The sequence below is a fragment of the Syngnathus floridae genome, chromosome 3, assembly GCF_059516105.1.
Source record: "Syngnathus floridae isolate MCC-2025c chromosome 3, RoL_Sflo_1.0, whole genome shotgun sequence".
Lineage (NCBI taxonomy): Eukaryota > Metazoa > Chordata > Actinopteri > Syngnathiformes > Syngnathidae > Syngnathus > Syngnathus floridae.
The window spans coordinates 7,104,787-7,123,944 of record NC_142415.1 but is presented as its reverse complement, the minus strand read 5'-3'; the positions used below and the strand labels follow the sequence as shown (position 1 = coordinate 7,123,944).

At 41.0% G+C, this 19,158-nt stretch overlaps 1 protein-coding gene across 1 annotated transcript in view; it reads right to left on the bottom strand.

Annotated features, from left to right (window-relative positions):
- The window catches only part of mettl15 (methyltransferase 15, mitochondrial 12S rRNA N4-cytidine), a 45,279-nt gene that overhangs the window by 22,197 nt on the left and 3,924 nt on the right, over window positions 1-19,158 (bottom strand). The window contains exon 3 of the mRNA XM_088370823.1: window positions 5,081-5,217. Within this exon, the coding sequence (XP_088226949.1) occupies window positions 5,081-5,217 (137 nt within the window). The remainder of the gene's footprint in view (window positions 1-5,080; window positions 5,218-19,158) is intronic.

Genomic DNA, 19,158 nt, shown 5'->3' with positions numbered 1-19,158 from the left:
ACAATGGAGACACGGAACATGGTTGACTCGGACTCAATATCCCCCGCCTCCTCCGGGACATGGGAAAAGCTCTGCCGAGGTGGGAGTTGAAGCTCTTCCTGACAGGGGATTCTGCCAGACGTTCTCAGCAGACCCTCACAGTACGTTTGGGTCTGCCAGGTCGCACCAGCATCTTCCCCCACCATCGAAGCCAACCCACTACCAGGTGGTGATCAGTTGACAGCTCCGCCCCTCTCTTCACCTGTGTCCAAAACAGGCTACAAAGTCGATCATCGAACTGCAGCCTAGGGTGACCTGGTGCCAAGTGCACACATGGACACCCTTGTGCTTGACCATGGTGTTCATTATGGACAATCGGTGTCGAGCACTGAAGTCCAACAATAGAACACCGCTCGGGTTCAGATCGGGGGGGGCTGTTCCTCCCAATCATGCCCTTCCAGGTCTCACAGTCATTGCCCACGTGAGCATTGAAGTCACCCAGTAGAACGATGGAGCCCCCAGGAGGACTCTCCAGCACTTCTTCCAAGGACTCCAAAAAGGGTGGGTACTCTGAGTTGCTGTTTGGTGCACAGACAAAAACAACAGTCAGGACCCGTCCCCCCCAACCAAAGGCGGAGGGAAGCTCCCCTCTCGTTTACCGGGGTGAAACCCAAAGTGCAGGCGTCTAGTCAGAATTTCTGCCTCGCACACCAGCTCGGGCTCCTTTCCAGCCAGAGAGGTGGCATTCCATGTCCCAAGAGCCAGCTTCTGCAGCCGGGGATCGGACCGCCAAGGTCCCCGCCTTTGGCCGCCACCTAGCTCACGTTTCACCCGATCCCTTTGGCCCCTCCCACAGGTGGTGAGCCCATGGGAGGAGGGGACCCACGTTTCCTTTTCAGGCTATGCCTAGCCGGGCCCTATGGGAAAAGGCCCAGCCACCAGACGCTCGCCTTCGAGCCTCAACTCCAGGCCTGGCTCCAGAGGGGGGCCCCGGTGACCTACGTCCGGGCAAGGGAAAACGAAATCCATTTATATTTTTCATCACAAGGGCTTCGTGTGAGACCTGCTTTGTCTGGCCCCTCACCTAGGACCCTTTTGCCATGGGTGACCCTACCAGGGACATGAAGCCCCAGACAACTTGGCTCCTAGGATCATTAGGACATGCAAACCTCACCACTACAATAAGGTGATGACTCACGGAGGGGCCGAGTTTTACAGTATGAGATAAAACAGTGAAAGAACTTCCTACCTCCTTTGAAATGGGTCCTTATTCTTGTTTTCGTCAATGCAATAAACATCAGCTAAAGTGAACTCACCTACCGTATTTGCCGGTGTACAGGTCGACTCGGTGTATAAGTCGACCCCCTAAAATTCGACGGAAATTTACGATTTTATGATATATCCTTTGTATAAGTCGAGCTCAATTGTTGCATTATATTAAACTTCAAAATTCAATATGCGAAATTTATTGACGAAATGTGTTCAAATTCCGGGAGGCCGTGCGCATGCGGCTGTTTATAAGCACCGCGGAGGAGATCGCGGCCGGCGAGCTCGCGCACGCCACCCGGCACCAACGGGAGGCCGGAAATAGCTCCAAGCCGAGCGGATCGGCACTTTATAAGCACCGCGGAGGAGATCGCGGCACCTCATTGGACTTCCAGCGGCCGGCGAGCTCGCGCACCCGCCCGGCACATCCGGGAGGCCGTGCGCACGAGCCAAGTGGCCGAAAATAGCCCCCGCCGAGCGGATCGGCTGTTTATAAGCACCGCGGAGGTGGTCGCGGCGTCTCATTCGACTTCCAGCGGCCGGCGAGCTCGCGCACCCGCCCGGCACATCCGGGAGGCCGTGCGCACGAGCCAAGTGGCCGAAAATAGCCCCCGCCGAGCGGATCGGCTGTTTATAAGCACCGCGGAGGTGGTGGCGGCGCCTCATTCGACTTCCAGCGGCCGGCGAGCTCGCGCACCCGCCCGGCACATCCGGGAGGCCGTGCGCACGAGCCAAGTGGCCGAAAATAGCCCCCGCCGAGCGGATCGGCTGTTTATAAGCACCGCGGAGGTGGTGGCGGCGCCTCATTCGACTTCCAGCGGCCGGCGAGCTCGCGCACCCGCCCGGCACATCCGGGAGGCCGTGCGCACGAGCCAAGTGGCCGAAAATAGCCCCCGCCGAGCGGATCGGCTGTTTATAAGCACCGCGGAGGTGGTGGCGGCGCCTCATTCGACTTCCAGCGGGCCGCGCACTCGCGCACGCCGCCCGGTTCAAATTTTCTAAGTGCAACGCACAATGAGATGCATGAGAAACGGCCTTGGTTACCATCACATTTGAAGCGATGAATACGAAGTTAAATTTTATGACTCGGTGTATAAGTCGAGGTCGATTTTTTTCGGTCGATTTTGGATCGAAAAAGGTCGACCAATACACCGGCAAATACGGTATTTTTGGAGACCTTGGAGGCAGTATCAAAGAGCACTACTACATGCTTCAGACACTTTCATTCTGGTAGTGGACTTTAATGATCACGTGGGCAATGACAGTGAGATTTGAAAAGGTGTGATTGTAAAAAGCAACCTATTTAGTTTGCACTTGGGTTAGGGTTAGGGTTAGGGTTACGCGAGTCCTATTATTCCAAAGTAAGTACTCTACCAACCTCTGGATTTCAGTACTCATCAACTATTATCCATAAGGGACAGACACCATGCTCAAGCACAAGCTAAGTGCAATAGACACCAGAACAAGTTAAGTGCAATAGACACCAGAACAAAAAGCTGCAGTTTAATGATAGACTTCATGGTAATGCAATTGGATTGACAACTCCATGTCTTGGCTACATGGGTGAAAGAAGGGCACAGCTGTCAACTGATCGCGCACTACTCGGTGGCTTGGATGTGATCCTGACTGACTCTTCAGCAGAACCACGGTAGAAACTCGGTTGTGTTCATTGTTACACCCAGACCTGGATGTCCGGGACTCTGTGCTGTGGACAAATAGTATATTTAAAAGCTAAATGTACTTCCTAGTGTCAGTGGTGTCTTGGTCCTGCCACTAGGGGGATTGTTGCGCTAGAGATCGGAGAGATTGAATGTGAAGAAGAGACATGCGAACAAGAAGGCAGAGTTGGAAGAAAATGCTCATTGTTTGAATGTTGGTGCTGTTCTAAAATAAATATGAGTTAAGATCTGCTGAGAAACAGGATGTAACTCTTGGTTGGATTATGGGAAAAAAATGTTGAATACAGTGCATGTAATAGGTTACCCTCACACGCAAGCTGTGCTTGCAGTTTCTTTAGAAATAGATTTTATTAGCTTTAAAAGGTTTAGTCACAGTTGTGTTTTGTGATTTGCATTTAGGTTGTACTTTCCTCAAGACATGAGGGCACATAGAGTAGGAGAAAGAAAATCCTTCAGCCCTGGTGGACGATGCACTGCGTAGGCTGCGAGGGCCTTTTACTCAGGCTTCCAATAATATTGGTTAATTGCAAGATTTCTCTAGCTTTTCTCAACTTGCATCACGAGTAGGCGTACAAGATTTTACAGCGGTGGTATATTGCTGCTGACAGAATAGTGTTTATAAACTCTCTTCTAATTGTCATTCCCTGCTCAGAGGCGCATTTTTCTTGCCGATTCCCCTGAGAGAGGTTTCCCCAGAATCTACGTAAAAGGATTCCTTCCCACACCATGGTCTTGGGAACATCTCATTTTCATCCTCCCTCAGCTTGCTCATGAACACGCATACTTTCTGTCACCATGGCATTGTGTCTCCCTGTACTCTCACTTACAGTTTCTTCTTTTTTTTTCTTTTTACTCTAAAACACATGCCCTCTCAGATCTTATAGATCCACCAAGGGAGGTAAAATCTCCCTCACATTGTGCAGAGTCGTGGGCCCATACTCTGACAAATGACATGCTCAGCCCACCAGGTCTGCGTGGGGAGGGAAAATCTGTAAGCTAAGAAGGGAAATGGATTTGATTGGACAAAGTAACTCAGTAACCAGTGAGGAGCATTTGATTGAGCTCAGGCAAGTCATGAGACAAACTGTAAAAACTGCAATAATATATCACACCTATCGTATTTTCCGCACCATAAGGCACCCTTATTATAAGCCTTTAATTTTCTCAAATAACAAATCCTTTTTTGTGGATCGAATTCTAAAATTTGTAAATGTTGTGTGGCTGCCGCCAAACAGGGACGTATATATATGTAGGCGTAATATGTAGACCTGATGAACCAATCAGAGGACATTCCGTTTTATGTAGATCGGGGCAGTAAACCAATCAGAGGACTGTACGGAATACGTAGAGTGTGTACCTCTGCAGCCATTCATAAATAAATACAAAGAAAACAGCATTAGGACTATCTAAAGTGGCATCGAAAAAGAGAGTCGGGATCATTGCTGAAGAGCAACGTGACGACGACAAGACAATGGCGAGAGGGAATCTGGCATGTTTAATGGCGATCTTGTCCAACTGTTTAATTCAAACACAGAGGATGAGGACTTTAATGGATTTGTGTATGAATATTGATTAACAACTAGGATTTGCAAATTCTGGAGAAATTGTATGTGAAGGCGAAGAAGCGGAATAAATAGTACTTGGGGAATGCTACAGGGAAAAAGGAAGTTTTGCAAAATTTTGCGCAAGTTTTGCGTAAATATGAAATTTTTTAATTGTGGTTATCTTAGGAATGTTGACAATCCTCCCCAGTGTGATTTGAATGAGCTAAATAATGTAAATTTTAAACAGGAACGATGTAAATGATAAAGTATAACTGAACTCACTGTCTTGCTCCCGTGATGTTTTTTGCTGTTTACTGGAGGTAATGCATGCGCCCTATAATGTGGTGCGACCGATGTGTGGATTAAGTAGCAAGAATAGCCCCAAGAATTGACCTTTTAGCCCGAAGCGCCTTATGGTGCGGAAAATGCGGTACATTATGTTTATAGAGCTGACCACAAACCAAACAATGCTCAAAAAGATGACGCTGTCAAGTCTGTTAAGAAGAGTGAAACATGAACCACAACCCTGTACACACATTTGTCTAAACAGTTAGTGACACAGGCTTCGGCTTGTGTTTAAGATTGGTTGAACATTCATAATAAATCACTTACGGGTTTTCCTTGGCTAACTCTTGGGCAAGGTAAATTGCCATGGGATCCCGGTCTAAGGCCAGGACTGTAACGTCAGAAACTGCTTCAAGTATTGCCTTGGTATGACCACCACCACCAAACGTCATGTCGAGGACCACCTACATGAGAGAACGTGAAAATTTAAGATATACTATACATATTTTCATTGCAGGATTCATATTTCTAGTAAGCTCTGATTTATGGTGCATATCTTGGTTCATTTGTGATATACAAGACATCAATTGGAGAGACAATAAAATGTTTCATAATTGTATGTAAATTCAGTTTGCTATAGTTGTAAAGATTTCTCCTCAACAGTAGAATGACAATTGACTTTCTTTAATAACCCTTAAAAGCAGAGGTGGGCATCGTCCCTCCCTTCCCGCATCCGTGAGGGCCAATCGGCGTTGGGAACTAAAGAAATAAAGAAAAGTAACACTAAAAACAATGGACACACTCGAGCACAATGTGGTGATCAGTGATATAAAAACAATGCAGGACAAATGTCATGGCAGTTTGTGGGACCATAAAGTACATAATGCTGTTCTGTTTTTTGTTTTTTTTGGCTGCATGTCAGGTGTGAGGTACTTGTGTGTGACGTGGCACCAGTAAGTTAATTCTGAACGCCGTTTGGCTAACTCAGACCAACTGGGAGAGGCTGAAAACTCTGGAATGGAGGATGATGCCCACCTCCAGTCATTACAGCCCTCAACGTCACTTGTTGTAACTGTGACCAGCATGACACTAAGCTGCCCATGGCACGCAGTTAGAAATATTGTTTGAAGCTATTAGTTTTTTAATTCTTTATTAAATGCACCATATGGAATATGACATGCTTCGCAGATCGATATCTTTATTAAGCTTAAGGTTTACCGATAAATATGTTATAATGGACAATGACATCCAGTGAGTGAAATATGACGTAGTATTTCTAAAAAAAAAAACAAGACTTCTTATACAAAGCGATTTTGGGTTTTTTTTGCTATTGTTTTAACGCGGCTCACAAATTCTGTAACCCAAAGTCCGCGTAAAATCGACATTTAGGTGCATTTTGTGATCAATTTGGTTAGTCGTTGCAGTGATGCAGACTCTGCACCAGCCTGTCGAAGTGGAAGCTTAGGCAAGGCAATACTATTACTTTAATGGTCGAGCTACAATCCTACCCACACCTCTGGTCACAGGCTGTTGTAATCAAAAGAAAAAAAATCACAGATATAATGAGGTTCATTCTCTGTTAGAGATAGGTCAGAAGCTTGGTTGTAAATGGGGGGGCTCAGAACCAAGCTGCTGTTCCTCCACATTAAGAGATGCCAGATGAAGTGATTTGGGTTTCTGGTAAGGGTGCCTCCTGGATGTGTCACTGGTAAGGAGAAGGCCCAAAGAACAACCCAGGACATGCTGGAGAGACTATGTCTCTCCAGCAGGCCTGGGATTGCTTCAGGGTCCCCCCTGGAAAAAAGGCAGGGAAAAAGGAAATCTAAACTTCCCTGCTTAGATGCTTCTCACAACACCCAACACAAGATGAACACGAAAAAATGGAACAGTGATTTTCCTTTAATCTACATATCAAGTTCATTTAAAAACGAGATTCAATTCGACGAATGAACATTTCTCGATTTACTCTTAAAGAAATGCTTTAAGGTGACATATCATGACTGAACTCAACTGTCAGATACCTATAGAAAAAAACATTTTGAAAAAAAATCAGCTATCCTAACTCTGATTTCATCTACTACAGAAATATTAAGTTATACAAATAAAAATAAACTGTTGTCTGATTAATTGACTTTTAAATGACAAGGAAATGCTCGCTATTCCTCACAAAAACATTAAACATGTCAATCGATGGTGACGTGGAAGGTGGGCTGTGTGCGTGAATGTGTGAGGAAAGAAATGATCAATGGCGGTTCCCTCTCCTTTTCAGCGCACAGCAGCAGAGAGGGGAGGGGGTGTGGGCTAGTGGGATGACTCACACGCATAATGAACTTGCCTGTTGTGCTATTCAATACAAAAAAGGGAGAAGGAAAAGCAAAGAAGATATGCTTTTATAAAAACTTGATGACATTCCATAAAGCGCCCATGAGACAAACTAGTTCATGACTGAAGTGTACAGTACTTGTCACAATATTTTTACACCTCTTCCATGAGATATGCCCAAAAGAACAAATGGAACTTTGTTTATTTTACTGCTTTAAGTGGAAAAACAACAAAAACTCACTGTTTGTTATTTGTATAGCCGCTAAATGTGTATTCACATTTTCAATGTTGCACCATACATGCTTGACCAAATTTGATACTGTCAGAACCCAAACAAATGCAACAACACAACAACACACATATTTAATGTTTGTAAGGCTTATTAGTAAGCTGTACCTGAACAGTACCATATTTTCCTGACTATAAGTCACTCCAGGGTACAAGTCGCACCAGCCATAAAATGCATAATAAAGAAGAAAAGGTCATTTGTAAGTCCCACTGGAGTATTAGTTACATTTTTGGGGGAAATGTATTTGATAAAATCCAACACCAAGAACAGACATGTCATCTTGAAAGGCAATTTAAAATAAAAATAGAATAGAGGCAACAACAGGCTGAATATTTGTACGGCATGCTAACGTAACATGACACAAAAACAACGAACTGAGAACGTGCCTGACTTAACATATTAAGAGTTATTCAGATAGCTATAGCATAAATAATATGCTAACAAGTATACCAAACTATCCGTGTCACTCCAAATCACTAAATCCATTAAAATCTTCATCCTCCGTGTCACTTTTAAACAACTCTGCTAACTCCGGAGGTAGAAGATTCCTCTTCTACATGGCTTACGTCAGACTCATCGTCAGTTGCAGTTCCAATTATTCCACAGGCCTAGAGCGCCCTAATGCCGTTTAGTGTGAAAATAACATGTGAAATGATATAATAATGTGTTAATAATTTCACACATAAGTCGCACCCAAACTATGAAAAGAACTGCGACTTATAGTCCGGAAAATACGGTATATTGCAGTGATGATAGTGATGGGATTTTTTTGTCCAGAACTTTCAGTGTTTGTTTGTACAGATGTTGTAATGGTGTTAGCCTGGGACCAGCTTGTCAGGCAGTACGTAATTGAATGCATATTGATTATGGTTGCTTGGGTGATTTCTGATAAAGTGGAAATTGGACAAAATGAATATTACTTTTTTATTGTTTGTTTTTATTGTTGTTCACAAGGAATTTACATTTAAGATTGGAGAATTAGAACACCCAGATACTTGAATTCCGTGACAATTTGTAATTTTTTCCTCCCACATTAATCAAGCTAATGACTGTAATGAACATTTTCTTCTTGATAAATGTTGTGTGATATCTGCCTTTGCCAGCAGAGGGAACAGGAGAGTTGGAGTGATGCAGTGAGGCTGCAAGGTGGTAGTATGGTATGTATATTGCAGGACACTTCAGCAGTCCTCTCACAGCATCATTAAAGACATTGTTCCGCATAATAGACTCACTTTGTATTTATAAATAGTATGGTTTATGGAAATCTATTTGGTCTAGGTGGAAAAAGAGGCCTGATTACAGCCCATCTTATGGTTGAATTCATTAAAGGGAACGGGAACCTGAGAGAAGCCAGAGTACTCACCTAAATCCTACCTGTGACTCCCAAGCCCAGGTAAGTTACAGTGAGGGATCTAAAATGTCATTGAGAGGAGTTTTTTACAGATCTTGTTACACTAACGGACGGACCATTAGGGAGACAGAAACACCGGTGCAGGATCGCTTTTCTTGTCGCGTCCGTTGCCATGGCAAGAGTGAAGCTAACCGGTTTGCATTTCTTCTTCTGGTATACAGAGTTCATGGCAAGACAACTGGACATGAACTGGCACAAGAGGAATCATGGCAGGAGTTGTCTTTTTTTAATAACATTATTTGGGTAGATTTATTCAAATCCTTTGTACCGATAAATGATCAACTTTATTCTGGAGACAAATCTCACTTGAAGCTGCCTTTCTAAAATTATATACGTACAAAACCAGTTACATGTATTTACGTAAAATCAAACATAAATTTGTGTGGCTTTATTCAATTATTGTAATGTCACAAACTATTTTAAACCTTTTCTAAAATAGGCAAATACTGCATACAGGCAAGTTTCATTTGTTTGACTACCGCTGCATAGACACACTGATCACTTTTTTCATTTATAAACATTTGTGAGAAAGCCTTTGTTTGCATTAGTCTTACAGGTAGGAGGCAGCATTGGGGAAAGGGATCTCCAAAACAGATGGTCGTTGAATAGATAAACTGATGAAGACATGACAGCTTCCTACACTTCGTGTGTTAGACTTATGTATATAGTGATCAGTAACGTCTCAGATGACTACCTGTAAAAACTAAACATTCTGCTCGTGTATCAAAATGAGCAAAGGAGTGAGTGAAAGATCCAGGAGCACAGACACATTGACACAACTCTTTTCTTTGCCAAACGGCAACTTGTATGTTTAGGGTAATCTTTCTTTTGTCAGCGGAATGCAATAAAGTTGCAACAAATACTTAAATTCCTCAGCTACTCAAGTGCTGTTTGCAGTCTTTTGGGAGACTTTGACTAGAATCGGTATTTGAGTGAGTTATGAGAAAACATGTCTATGCATGCATGCGAAGAAAAACATTTTCTTTAACTGCCTCCATAAACTCGAGACAGAACACAGTAAAGCTTGCCAGTATAAACTAATTTAATATAAAATAATTTCTGCCACTTAATAAAGGTTTGACACACTCTAGAAATATATGTTGTTTTATGTTGTCTACATTGTTCTGTACATGACTTCCAATGGTGTTTTGCACTGTTATGTTGTCATTTTCTTATCTTATTGACCAGACCAACAACTGATGCATTTTTTTTTGTACTCGTAACCTATAGGTACTAAACAGTACTCACTAAAAATATGGGAAAGACATTTTTATATAGAATTCCCACTGAGACAGTCACAATTCCTAAGAATTATTCTAACAAACAAATGATCATAGAAATGTCCCGCTGTCCAAATGTTTTACAAACTCTGAATCCTGGAAAAGAATACTACAACTAGCCATTTGTGAACTTGCCAATTTATGAACAATTTATGAATACAAAAGTATAGGATACATAGAACAAAAGGCCATAAAGTGCAACAGAAAAAACTAAAGGATAACTTTGTTTTACAGCAAACAAGAAATAAGGTCAAATATGATGCAGAGCATCTATTCAAGATGATTATGCGCTTCATTGGTGCGAGCTATGAAAGATTTCTTTTAAGTGTGACACGCCTGTCAATACAGTGTGCCAGCAAAACAATGCAAACTATATAAAGCTCAAGAGAAGATAGAAGTGAAAAGAGGGGGTGGAATCATCTAACTATATTCACAAAATGTAAAGAAGCATCATGAAAGATGGCTTTCTCTCCTGAAGGTGAATTTCATGCCCCTAAAGGAAGACAAAGGAAGAACAGGGCCAAGTCCATTAGGGAGAGCAAAGAGGAGTCGAGCTAAATGAAGGTTTCGTGGTGGAAGACATCGTAATAGGGAAAACACATCTAGAGGCATTTAGGAAGATGCGTCCAGTAGTTTGAAGCCCGGGTTGACAAAAGCAATCTTAAATGAAAGGAACTAGAGGATGAGATGGGGGTGGCGAAGGTGGCTTCAGGGAGAAGGGCTTCACAGGGGGTGCTTCTTCGTGCTCCCATATGATCAGATTTTTACTGAACTTGCCCTAGGCGTTACTAGCATGAACAGTTTGAGTAATTTTTTTATGTTTACAGTATGAAATCAAGAGATGGTCCTGGAAACTGTGAAAAGGCATCCATGGATTAACAGATACTAAATGCATTATTTCATCTCATCTTAACATAAATGGTCACAGAAATAGTAATGAATGAGAAAGTCTTGCCATTCATTAGGGTAGCAATCTACTGTATAGTACTCTATAGTACAGCTATTTGAATGGCATAGGGACTGGGCTGGCCCATGAATAAAGAAAATCAGCGTATAGTATCTGACACCTATTAGAATGCATTTTTTAAAGACCCGAATTATTCTTCAAAAAAAAAAAAATGAAATCCATATTTTCATTATGATCATAAGCTTTCCTCATGATTCCCTTTGGAAAATCACAGGTGTTTGCTGTTTATGGTTGGCCGTATGACATCACTACATTTAAAGTAGCAACTATGGTTGGACTATTATAAATTCTACATTTGGATTATTTTTACTACAATAAGAAGATGTAGCTCTTTACAGAAATGAGTAAAAACTAAGCACCAAAATACACTAACCTTGTTTTGAATAGATGGAACAGGTTTTCAGTTTTTTAAATACCTTCCCAGAACCTTAGCCTACAAACTTATGCACTACAAATGCTGGCCAATTAAAGGCAAACAAACATGATTTCAAATAAATGAATATCTGGCTTTTAAAACGTTTTGAGCAACATATCAGTAGTCACTTAAATGTTGTACAGAGGCTGAGATCAACCGGAGTCAAATTCCCTTTTTGGCATGCACAAACTTGGTCAATAAAGCTGATTCTGATACGGTGTAGCGCTATGCGAGTCTTATTATACAATTACTAGTAAGGGCTTTTTATTCCAGGAAATATGTATCACCGGGGAACTGACGAATTCACTCGGAATGTCATGACTGCTCCACCCCATGGTTATTCTCCCCAAACTGCCCCTTATAGCTGGAGTACCCCAACAAGGACATGTTCCCCTTGAGGAACACAAGCTCCTTGAAGTTATGTAAACATAGCATTTTTGGTGATATAGCCTGTCAAAAAGAAAAAAAAGTTGTGATATCTCATTATTTCAATGACCCACCGCAACCTTCTTTCTTTCCCTCATCATCTATCCTTTTTCTTCCTCTCATACTTCTACTTCCTCTCTTACATCTTTGTTTCATTTATTCTTCTTTTCTTTTCACAAATGTTTAACTCATCTGTTACAAACTCGCAGGCCAGGGGCCATTTGAGACCTGCCAAATTGTATTTTGCAGTCCCCTACTTGAAAAGTGTAATGAGTGTTTAATGGTCGTCAGTGTATGTTTTCTTTTTAATTCAGAAAGCGACAGATGGAAAAAAAATATTTAACAATAAATATTTTGCAGATAATGTAAACATCAGCTAGTGAGGATATGCAGAATAAAACTAAATTTTGACATCTTGGGGTTAGCTCTTTTAAAATGCTGTTTAAGCCGTATCAACGTTGGATGGGTGGATAAACTAATTAAAAGTAAAACTGCCATAGCCATTGCTGCCTTGAGCATTCAGATAATTAGATGTGTGGTAACACCATGCCTGCGTCTGAGACAGTGACAATTGCTTTCATCACAAAGCTGAGTGGTCAGTGAGTCTCCAGTGTTAAAGTTCACAGACTCCTTGCATTTGATAGTGTTCTGAAACCAGCAAATGCGCAGGTCGACTTCACAGTCCTACATGAACCAGTCACAACATTATGCACTTGCACAATTATTCTGCCTTTAAGATAATAATATTCAGTTTTATTTGCAAGGAGCATTGTCAGTTAAATAGTGTCATATTCAGTATTCTTTTTGACAATTTAAAACCATTTTCAATGGTCTTATTAACATGTCAGACATGCTTTGGGCAGACATCTTGGACAGTTCTTACTATAGTGGTATTGGCTCATTTTAGGGGCAGAAGTGTAAAGCCCATTTTGTTAGACTGGTAATTACTCGGCTCTTGCTAGCATGTTACTGCCAGCTTTTGGCGTCTCCTATTCCAACTAACTATACAGTAATGGTTTGCAGTGGCAGACTACCTGTTTTTGCTGTACCGTATTTTCCAGACTATAAGGCGCACCTTCAATGAATGGCCCATTTTAAAACGTTGTCCTTATATAAGGGGCACCAGACTATAAGGCGCACCATTAATGCATCATGTCAGATTTTTAATCCAAATCAAATCGCTCTCGATTTTATCTTTTTTATTTCAACTTCAGACGCAACAAATTACTTTATAATCACAAAATAAAGATCCATAGTCTTTTTGATTCATGATTCAGTGGGCCACTTATGATTTATTTCATGACACAATGCTTCGGGCCAGTTTAAATTTAGGAATTTGGTCCATATATAAGGCGCGCAGGACTATAAGGCGCTGTCGGCTTTTGAGAAAATTTTAGGTTTTTAGGTGCGCCTTATAGTCCGGAAAATACGGTACTAGTAGTATAGTGAGGAAAACAAGCAAGCCATGGACACATGACCAAAACCGCCACGAGGGAAGCAGGTATGCTGCAGCCTATCCCAGCTGAATTTGGGCAGGAGGCGGGGGACACTCTGAACTGGTCGCTAGCCAATCGCAGGGCACATGTAGACAAACAACAATTCACACTCACAATCACACCTACGGACAATCTGGAGTGTTCAATCGGCCTACCATGCATGTTTTGGGAATTTTGGAGGAAACCGGAGTACCCAGGCGCTGGGAGAACATGCAAACTACACACAGGAAGGCCGGAGCTGGAATCGAACACTGCACGTCCGCACTGTGAGGAGGACGTGCTCATGAATCAATCACCGTGCCGCCACAGGGCAATATGACAAATTTAATAACAGAAAGCTTTGAGTGCAGACACTGGTTTAACAATAAGTTTAAAAGTACGGCAGGAGAAAGAATGAACACAATGAGAAGGAAACTACCATTACTGGTTGAGGTGAGTGGTGTCATGTCAAGTCAAGCAGACATGCTATGCCCAACCAAATTAGTCAGGAAACAGAGAAAGCAACAAGTGGGAGCACTTTAGCTGAGACGAACAGCACTTTCAGGGTGAAGCTGGTAATACAGATTGTGTTGGTCTCACAGATCAGTCAATGCCTAATATTTCTTCAAGGCTTTGCATAATGCTGCCTAATGAGTGATCTTTAATGTAATATAATACATGACGTTTTGAAACGTATTAGCATCTGTTATAGTAGATCAGCACTTGACTGAAAAATAAGCATTTGTTAGTTGTTCAAAGACCAAAGTGATGCAAATTATACACATCCAATAGAATACACACCCTTACAAAAATTATGTTTGCAGGCATACTGTGTGCTCAATTAATTCATTGAATAACCACTGCAATTTCGAACGACCCTCCACATCGCCTAATGGTCAATAATAAATATGAGATTATGTTACTATAGATACTGCTACTAATGATAACAGCTAAAGTACATATATTCTTTCCATTTCTCACTGAAAACTGAACCAAATACTGGTTATGTTACTTGCATTAACAATAGTAATTTTGCATGTTCTGCTCAACTGAGGATGGAGGCAATTTTAGCAGAGGTGGCCAGCATGATGAGATTATGAAGGCAAAAAAAAATAGGTCAAAAAAAGATATAGGCAATTATTTTAGCAAGGGACTAATATCTTGAATGAGTTATAAATAACTTTTCCAAGGACCCAAAGATTCTCAAGCAACAATGACACAAACACATGTTGATGTGATGTCGTGCCAGTTTGAACGTTATTCTCAAGAGGTAAAATGTTGAAACATTAAAAAAAACACCTGTTCTCAGTAGTACTAAACATTTAAAAGAAAAATGAGCACCTGAAAGCAAAGATATGTTTATTTTCCATAATTGCTTTATCACCATCGTACTTTACATACCAAACTCCATGAAGCAACTGTCCAAACTAGATAAAGATAAATTCATCTACAAATTTACTGGAGATAATTAATAACTGATTATTTCAAACTCTCATTGATGTTGTAGTACAGTGGTTTTTAATCTGGGTTCGATCAAACCCGAGGGGTCCGGTGAATCGTTCTAAGGGGTTCGGCAGAGCCTCAGGGGAGTCACCTGATTTATCGTGTAAATTCGTGATGACGCATATCTGAACTGGTTTCTCAAAAACAACAGCACAAGTCACACTGATTTGCAGGTATGTAATTTGTTGAGAGTTCATGCATCGTGTTGTTCTTTGAACAAGGTGATGTTCATGCAGGGCAGCTGGGTGGAACACTGGTTAGCACATCCGCCTCAGTTAAGAGGATGCGGGTTTGATTCCACCCCCAGCCTCCCTGTGTGGAGGTTCGCCTCATGCCCAAGTGGGTTTTCTCCGGGCACTCCGATTTCCTCCCACATCCCCAAAACATGCTTGGTATTCCGATTGAACACTCCAAATTGTCCCTGATTGCAAGTGTGAATGGTTGTTCGTCTCTGTGTGCCCTGTGATTGGCTGGCAACCAGTTCAGGGTGTCCCCTGCCTACTGCTGGGATAGGCTCCAGCACGCCCCCCGTGGGGACAAGCGGTATAGAAGATGGATGGATGGATGTTCACGCACGGCTCATTTTGTGAACAAGTATAAAACATCTATGTCTTGAAATTGAAACAAAGAACACATTTTATTTTTTACTTAAGAGGTATTTGGTGAATGCGCATATGAAGCCGGTGGAGTTCGGTATATCCAACAACGTTAAGAACTACTGGTATAGTAGTTCACAAATCACAAATACATGCAGCTGGAGTTGGACTAATTCCTGTTGTATAAACTCTTTACATTCTCCCTATCATTAATGGCAAACCTTTCCAGTGTGTCTTGTCTTTCCCCTAAAGTTAGCAGGAAAAGGCTCCAGCCCGCACTTTAACCTTGAAAAGGACAAAGAGGACAAAGACAGCCAGCCCTCACTTTGCAACGCCCCGGGTGCATTTACCATACGTCATCGATCCGCACAGTTGAGTGACGTCAGCCTTGCTGTGCACCCAGTCAGCTCACTTACACAATGGCTACATTGGCAAATGTTGTTTTCAATCCACAAAGTATGAACAGGGCCTGATTTAGATCTGATCTTTTTCTGCACTGCCCTTATGCATATTTGACCAGGGAGCAAGAAACTCCTGTTTAACCCATGTAGTGTAAATGCTTTCCAAGTCTGAAATTATTCAAAACAGTGATGCATGATAAAAGTATTTCGAACTATTCATTGTTATCCCAAATTTACTAGAAAGTTTGAGAGAATGCAGGTGGACCTTGCAAAAAACACCAATTGAACATATGTTGCAGGAATGAGTCATCCCAATCCAGCTATCCACAGGGTATGCATATGATTACCATACCAACCCTCACACGAGAAATATTTACAGTTAATATTGCAAATACAGTAGACCAACAGTGATATCGATCTAAGATCCACGAAAATTATCGTTACTTGTGTTTCACAGATCAAGATCGATTATCATTACTTTTGTTACATGGATCACGACTGGATACATACAGTTCAGAATCTTGGTTTGATTGCTGTTAAAGCAATATACTGATATGACTCGTACAAGTCTCCTCTCTTTCAGTTAATATGTCGTTTAAGATTGTGTTTACGTTCATGTTAGGATTTGAATATTTCACCTTAATGAAGAGACTCACCACTTTTACCGTATTTTCTATAAGACGCTACTATTTGCACAAACTTTGAACCCTGTGGGTTATAGTCCAGTGTGGCTTATCTCATGATTTTTATGGTATTGTATAATTTGTGCATATTCTATTTGGAAATTAAAGATTAAAACAAAATCTATATATGAACGAATCAGGATTTTCCCCTAATTTTAGCTGGTGCAGTTTACATTCAGGTGCGGCTTTTAGTTCAGAAGTGAACATACTTCAGTTAGCTTTGTCTGATATTTACATTAATTTTTCACAGCACTGTAGGTAAATGGATAAAGACGGATGGATGGAGAGAGACTTTATTCATCCGCAGGGGAACTTCAGTGTATCAAATAATACTGAAGACTTGAAAAATAACACCATATTAAGTATTATACTTAGTAGCTAAGATCTAAACCATTTAAAAACCAATATAAAAATGTTTGTGCCCTATATTTCCATGGGGCAGTTATAATACGTATGCTGGTTAATACAAAATGAGCCTCTGTCAAGTCAGTGGTTGCTTGATGGTAAAACAAGAAAAGCAAACAAAAAATTATTAACAGCAAGAAAACAAATATTAGCAACAGGAGGAAAGATTACATGTTTAAAATGTTTACATGATTAATAAGCTCAAAGGGATAGAGTTAGTTATTTTAATGATTATAAATATTGGAGAAGATATAAAATAATGCCACAGGGATTATTTTCCCACTCATTTTAAGGTATGGAATAAAATGTGATGAATGTAATTTTTTTTAGATCAAAAACAAATGCATTGAGGAAAATGCTTACTGTGGAACACATTAACACTACAAAATTAAGGGAATGTGACACTATTAATGTTTACATCTCAGGCTGGAATTAAAAAGTCTAATAGCATGGGGGAGGAGGAAGGATTCCCTCAGCCTGTGAATGAAGTGGGCAGTGACAGTAGCCTGTAAAGCTGCTTCTCAGACTGGAGATGCTACTGTGCAGTGGACGATGTGATATGTGTCTATAATGGACACAAGCTTTTTCTTTGTCCTTCGTTCTGCCACGGCTGTCAAGCTGTCTTCAACTTTGTGCCCACAACACAGACATCATGTGTCTCCTTAGTTTATCCACCAGTTTACTACACACAAAGACAAAATTGTTGGTACTACTACGTTAATTAAAGACAAACCCACAGTGGTCACAGAAATAAATTGAATCTAACAAAAGTAATTGCTAAATTTCTATAAAAAAATAAAAAACAACCAATGAAAATCTGACATTGCTATCAATGGTCCCCTTAACTTAAAGTTTTATTGCACAACCTTTTGAGGCTATCAATAGATTTGGGTGACTTTCAATGAGAATTCTGCCCCCAGTGGATATTTTGGGCCCTTCTTCATGAACAAACTATGTTTGTTGTCTCAGGTTTGAAGGTTGCTTTCTTCAGATGGCATATTTCATCTCCTTCCACGGATATTCAATAGGATTTAGATCAGAAGGTCACTTCAGAATAGTCTACTGTTTTGCTCTCAGCATTTTTCGATGTTTTTATCTGTGCATTTTGGGTCATTATACAGATGCAGGAAGAGCTGTAACTGAGACCAAGCTGTCTGACACTGAGTGGCATATTTCTCTCGAGGGCAGTGGTCCCCAACCAACAGGCCGCGACCCAGGACCACACAGATGAAAGAAAAAAACATTTATTAAGTATTTATTATTTGATACCAAAAATTATTTTACAGACCCAGACAACACTGCATGCCGAAAATGACTTTATTCATCGTAGATGTTTTAGACGCAAGAATGTGATAGAAACCACCTGCTCAGGTAAGTGAAGGCTTCTTGTATTTATTTCACTGTTGTTATATGAACATTAAGCTAAAGAATGTGTAAATGAAAGGACTAAAACAACACTACCTGACAAAAGTGCCCATAAAGACATTGTCTCCTCAGGAAGGGAGAACAACCTGCCACTATGTAGACTCAGAAAAACCTTACTGATAATGAAGTACTACTGACTTGTCTTTACAGCGCACCCCCACCAACTATCTCACATTGACATGTTCTACTCATGACAGTAATGAGGCAAGGAAGGAGAAGGACTTCTCTGACCACTAATAACCTCAGACTAAACTTGTAACTTTACGAGACCAAGACCTAATATCTGTCTGTCAATCAGCCCTCGTATCCTTGGCTGGAGTGTTTCATTTCAAGAATCAATTATTTAGTGGCATCTTCTTTCAAAACTTAGGGCGCATCCAAAAAAGGACTGTGAAAAAAATGGGTACGATGTTTGCAAGAGGGTGTGGTTTTCAAACTCATACATATATATATATATATATGTATGTATGTATGTAGCTAAAGTATACATACTGTAAGTATGTTTTTAGAACTCTTATTATAACAACTTTTTTATAACAAGGTACAAGTGTACATACAGTAAATATATTTTTTGAACTCTTTTATTAGTATAACCATTTTTTATAACAAGGTACAATACTGTAAATGTTTTTAGAACTCTTATTATTATTATAACAACTTTTTTATAACAAGGTACACGTCTATGTACTGCAATTGTGTGGCCACTCCCTGCCTTCTGCTGGCATCACCAGTCGTCACCAATTTACTATACTTGAGCAAGAGAGCAAATACATATTGGGGACTATTTTTCCACAGCCACTCAGGCAA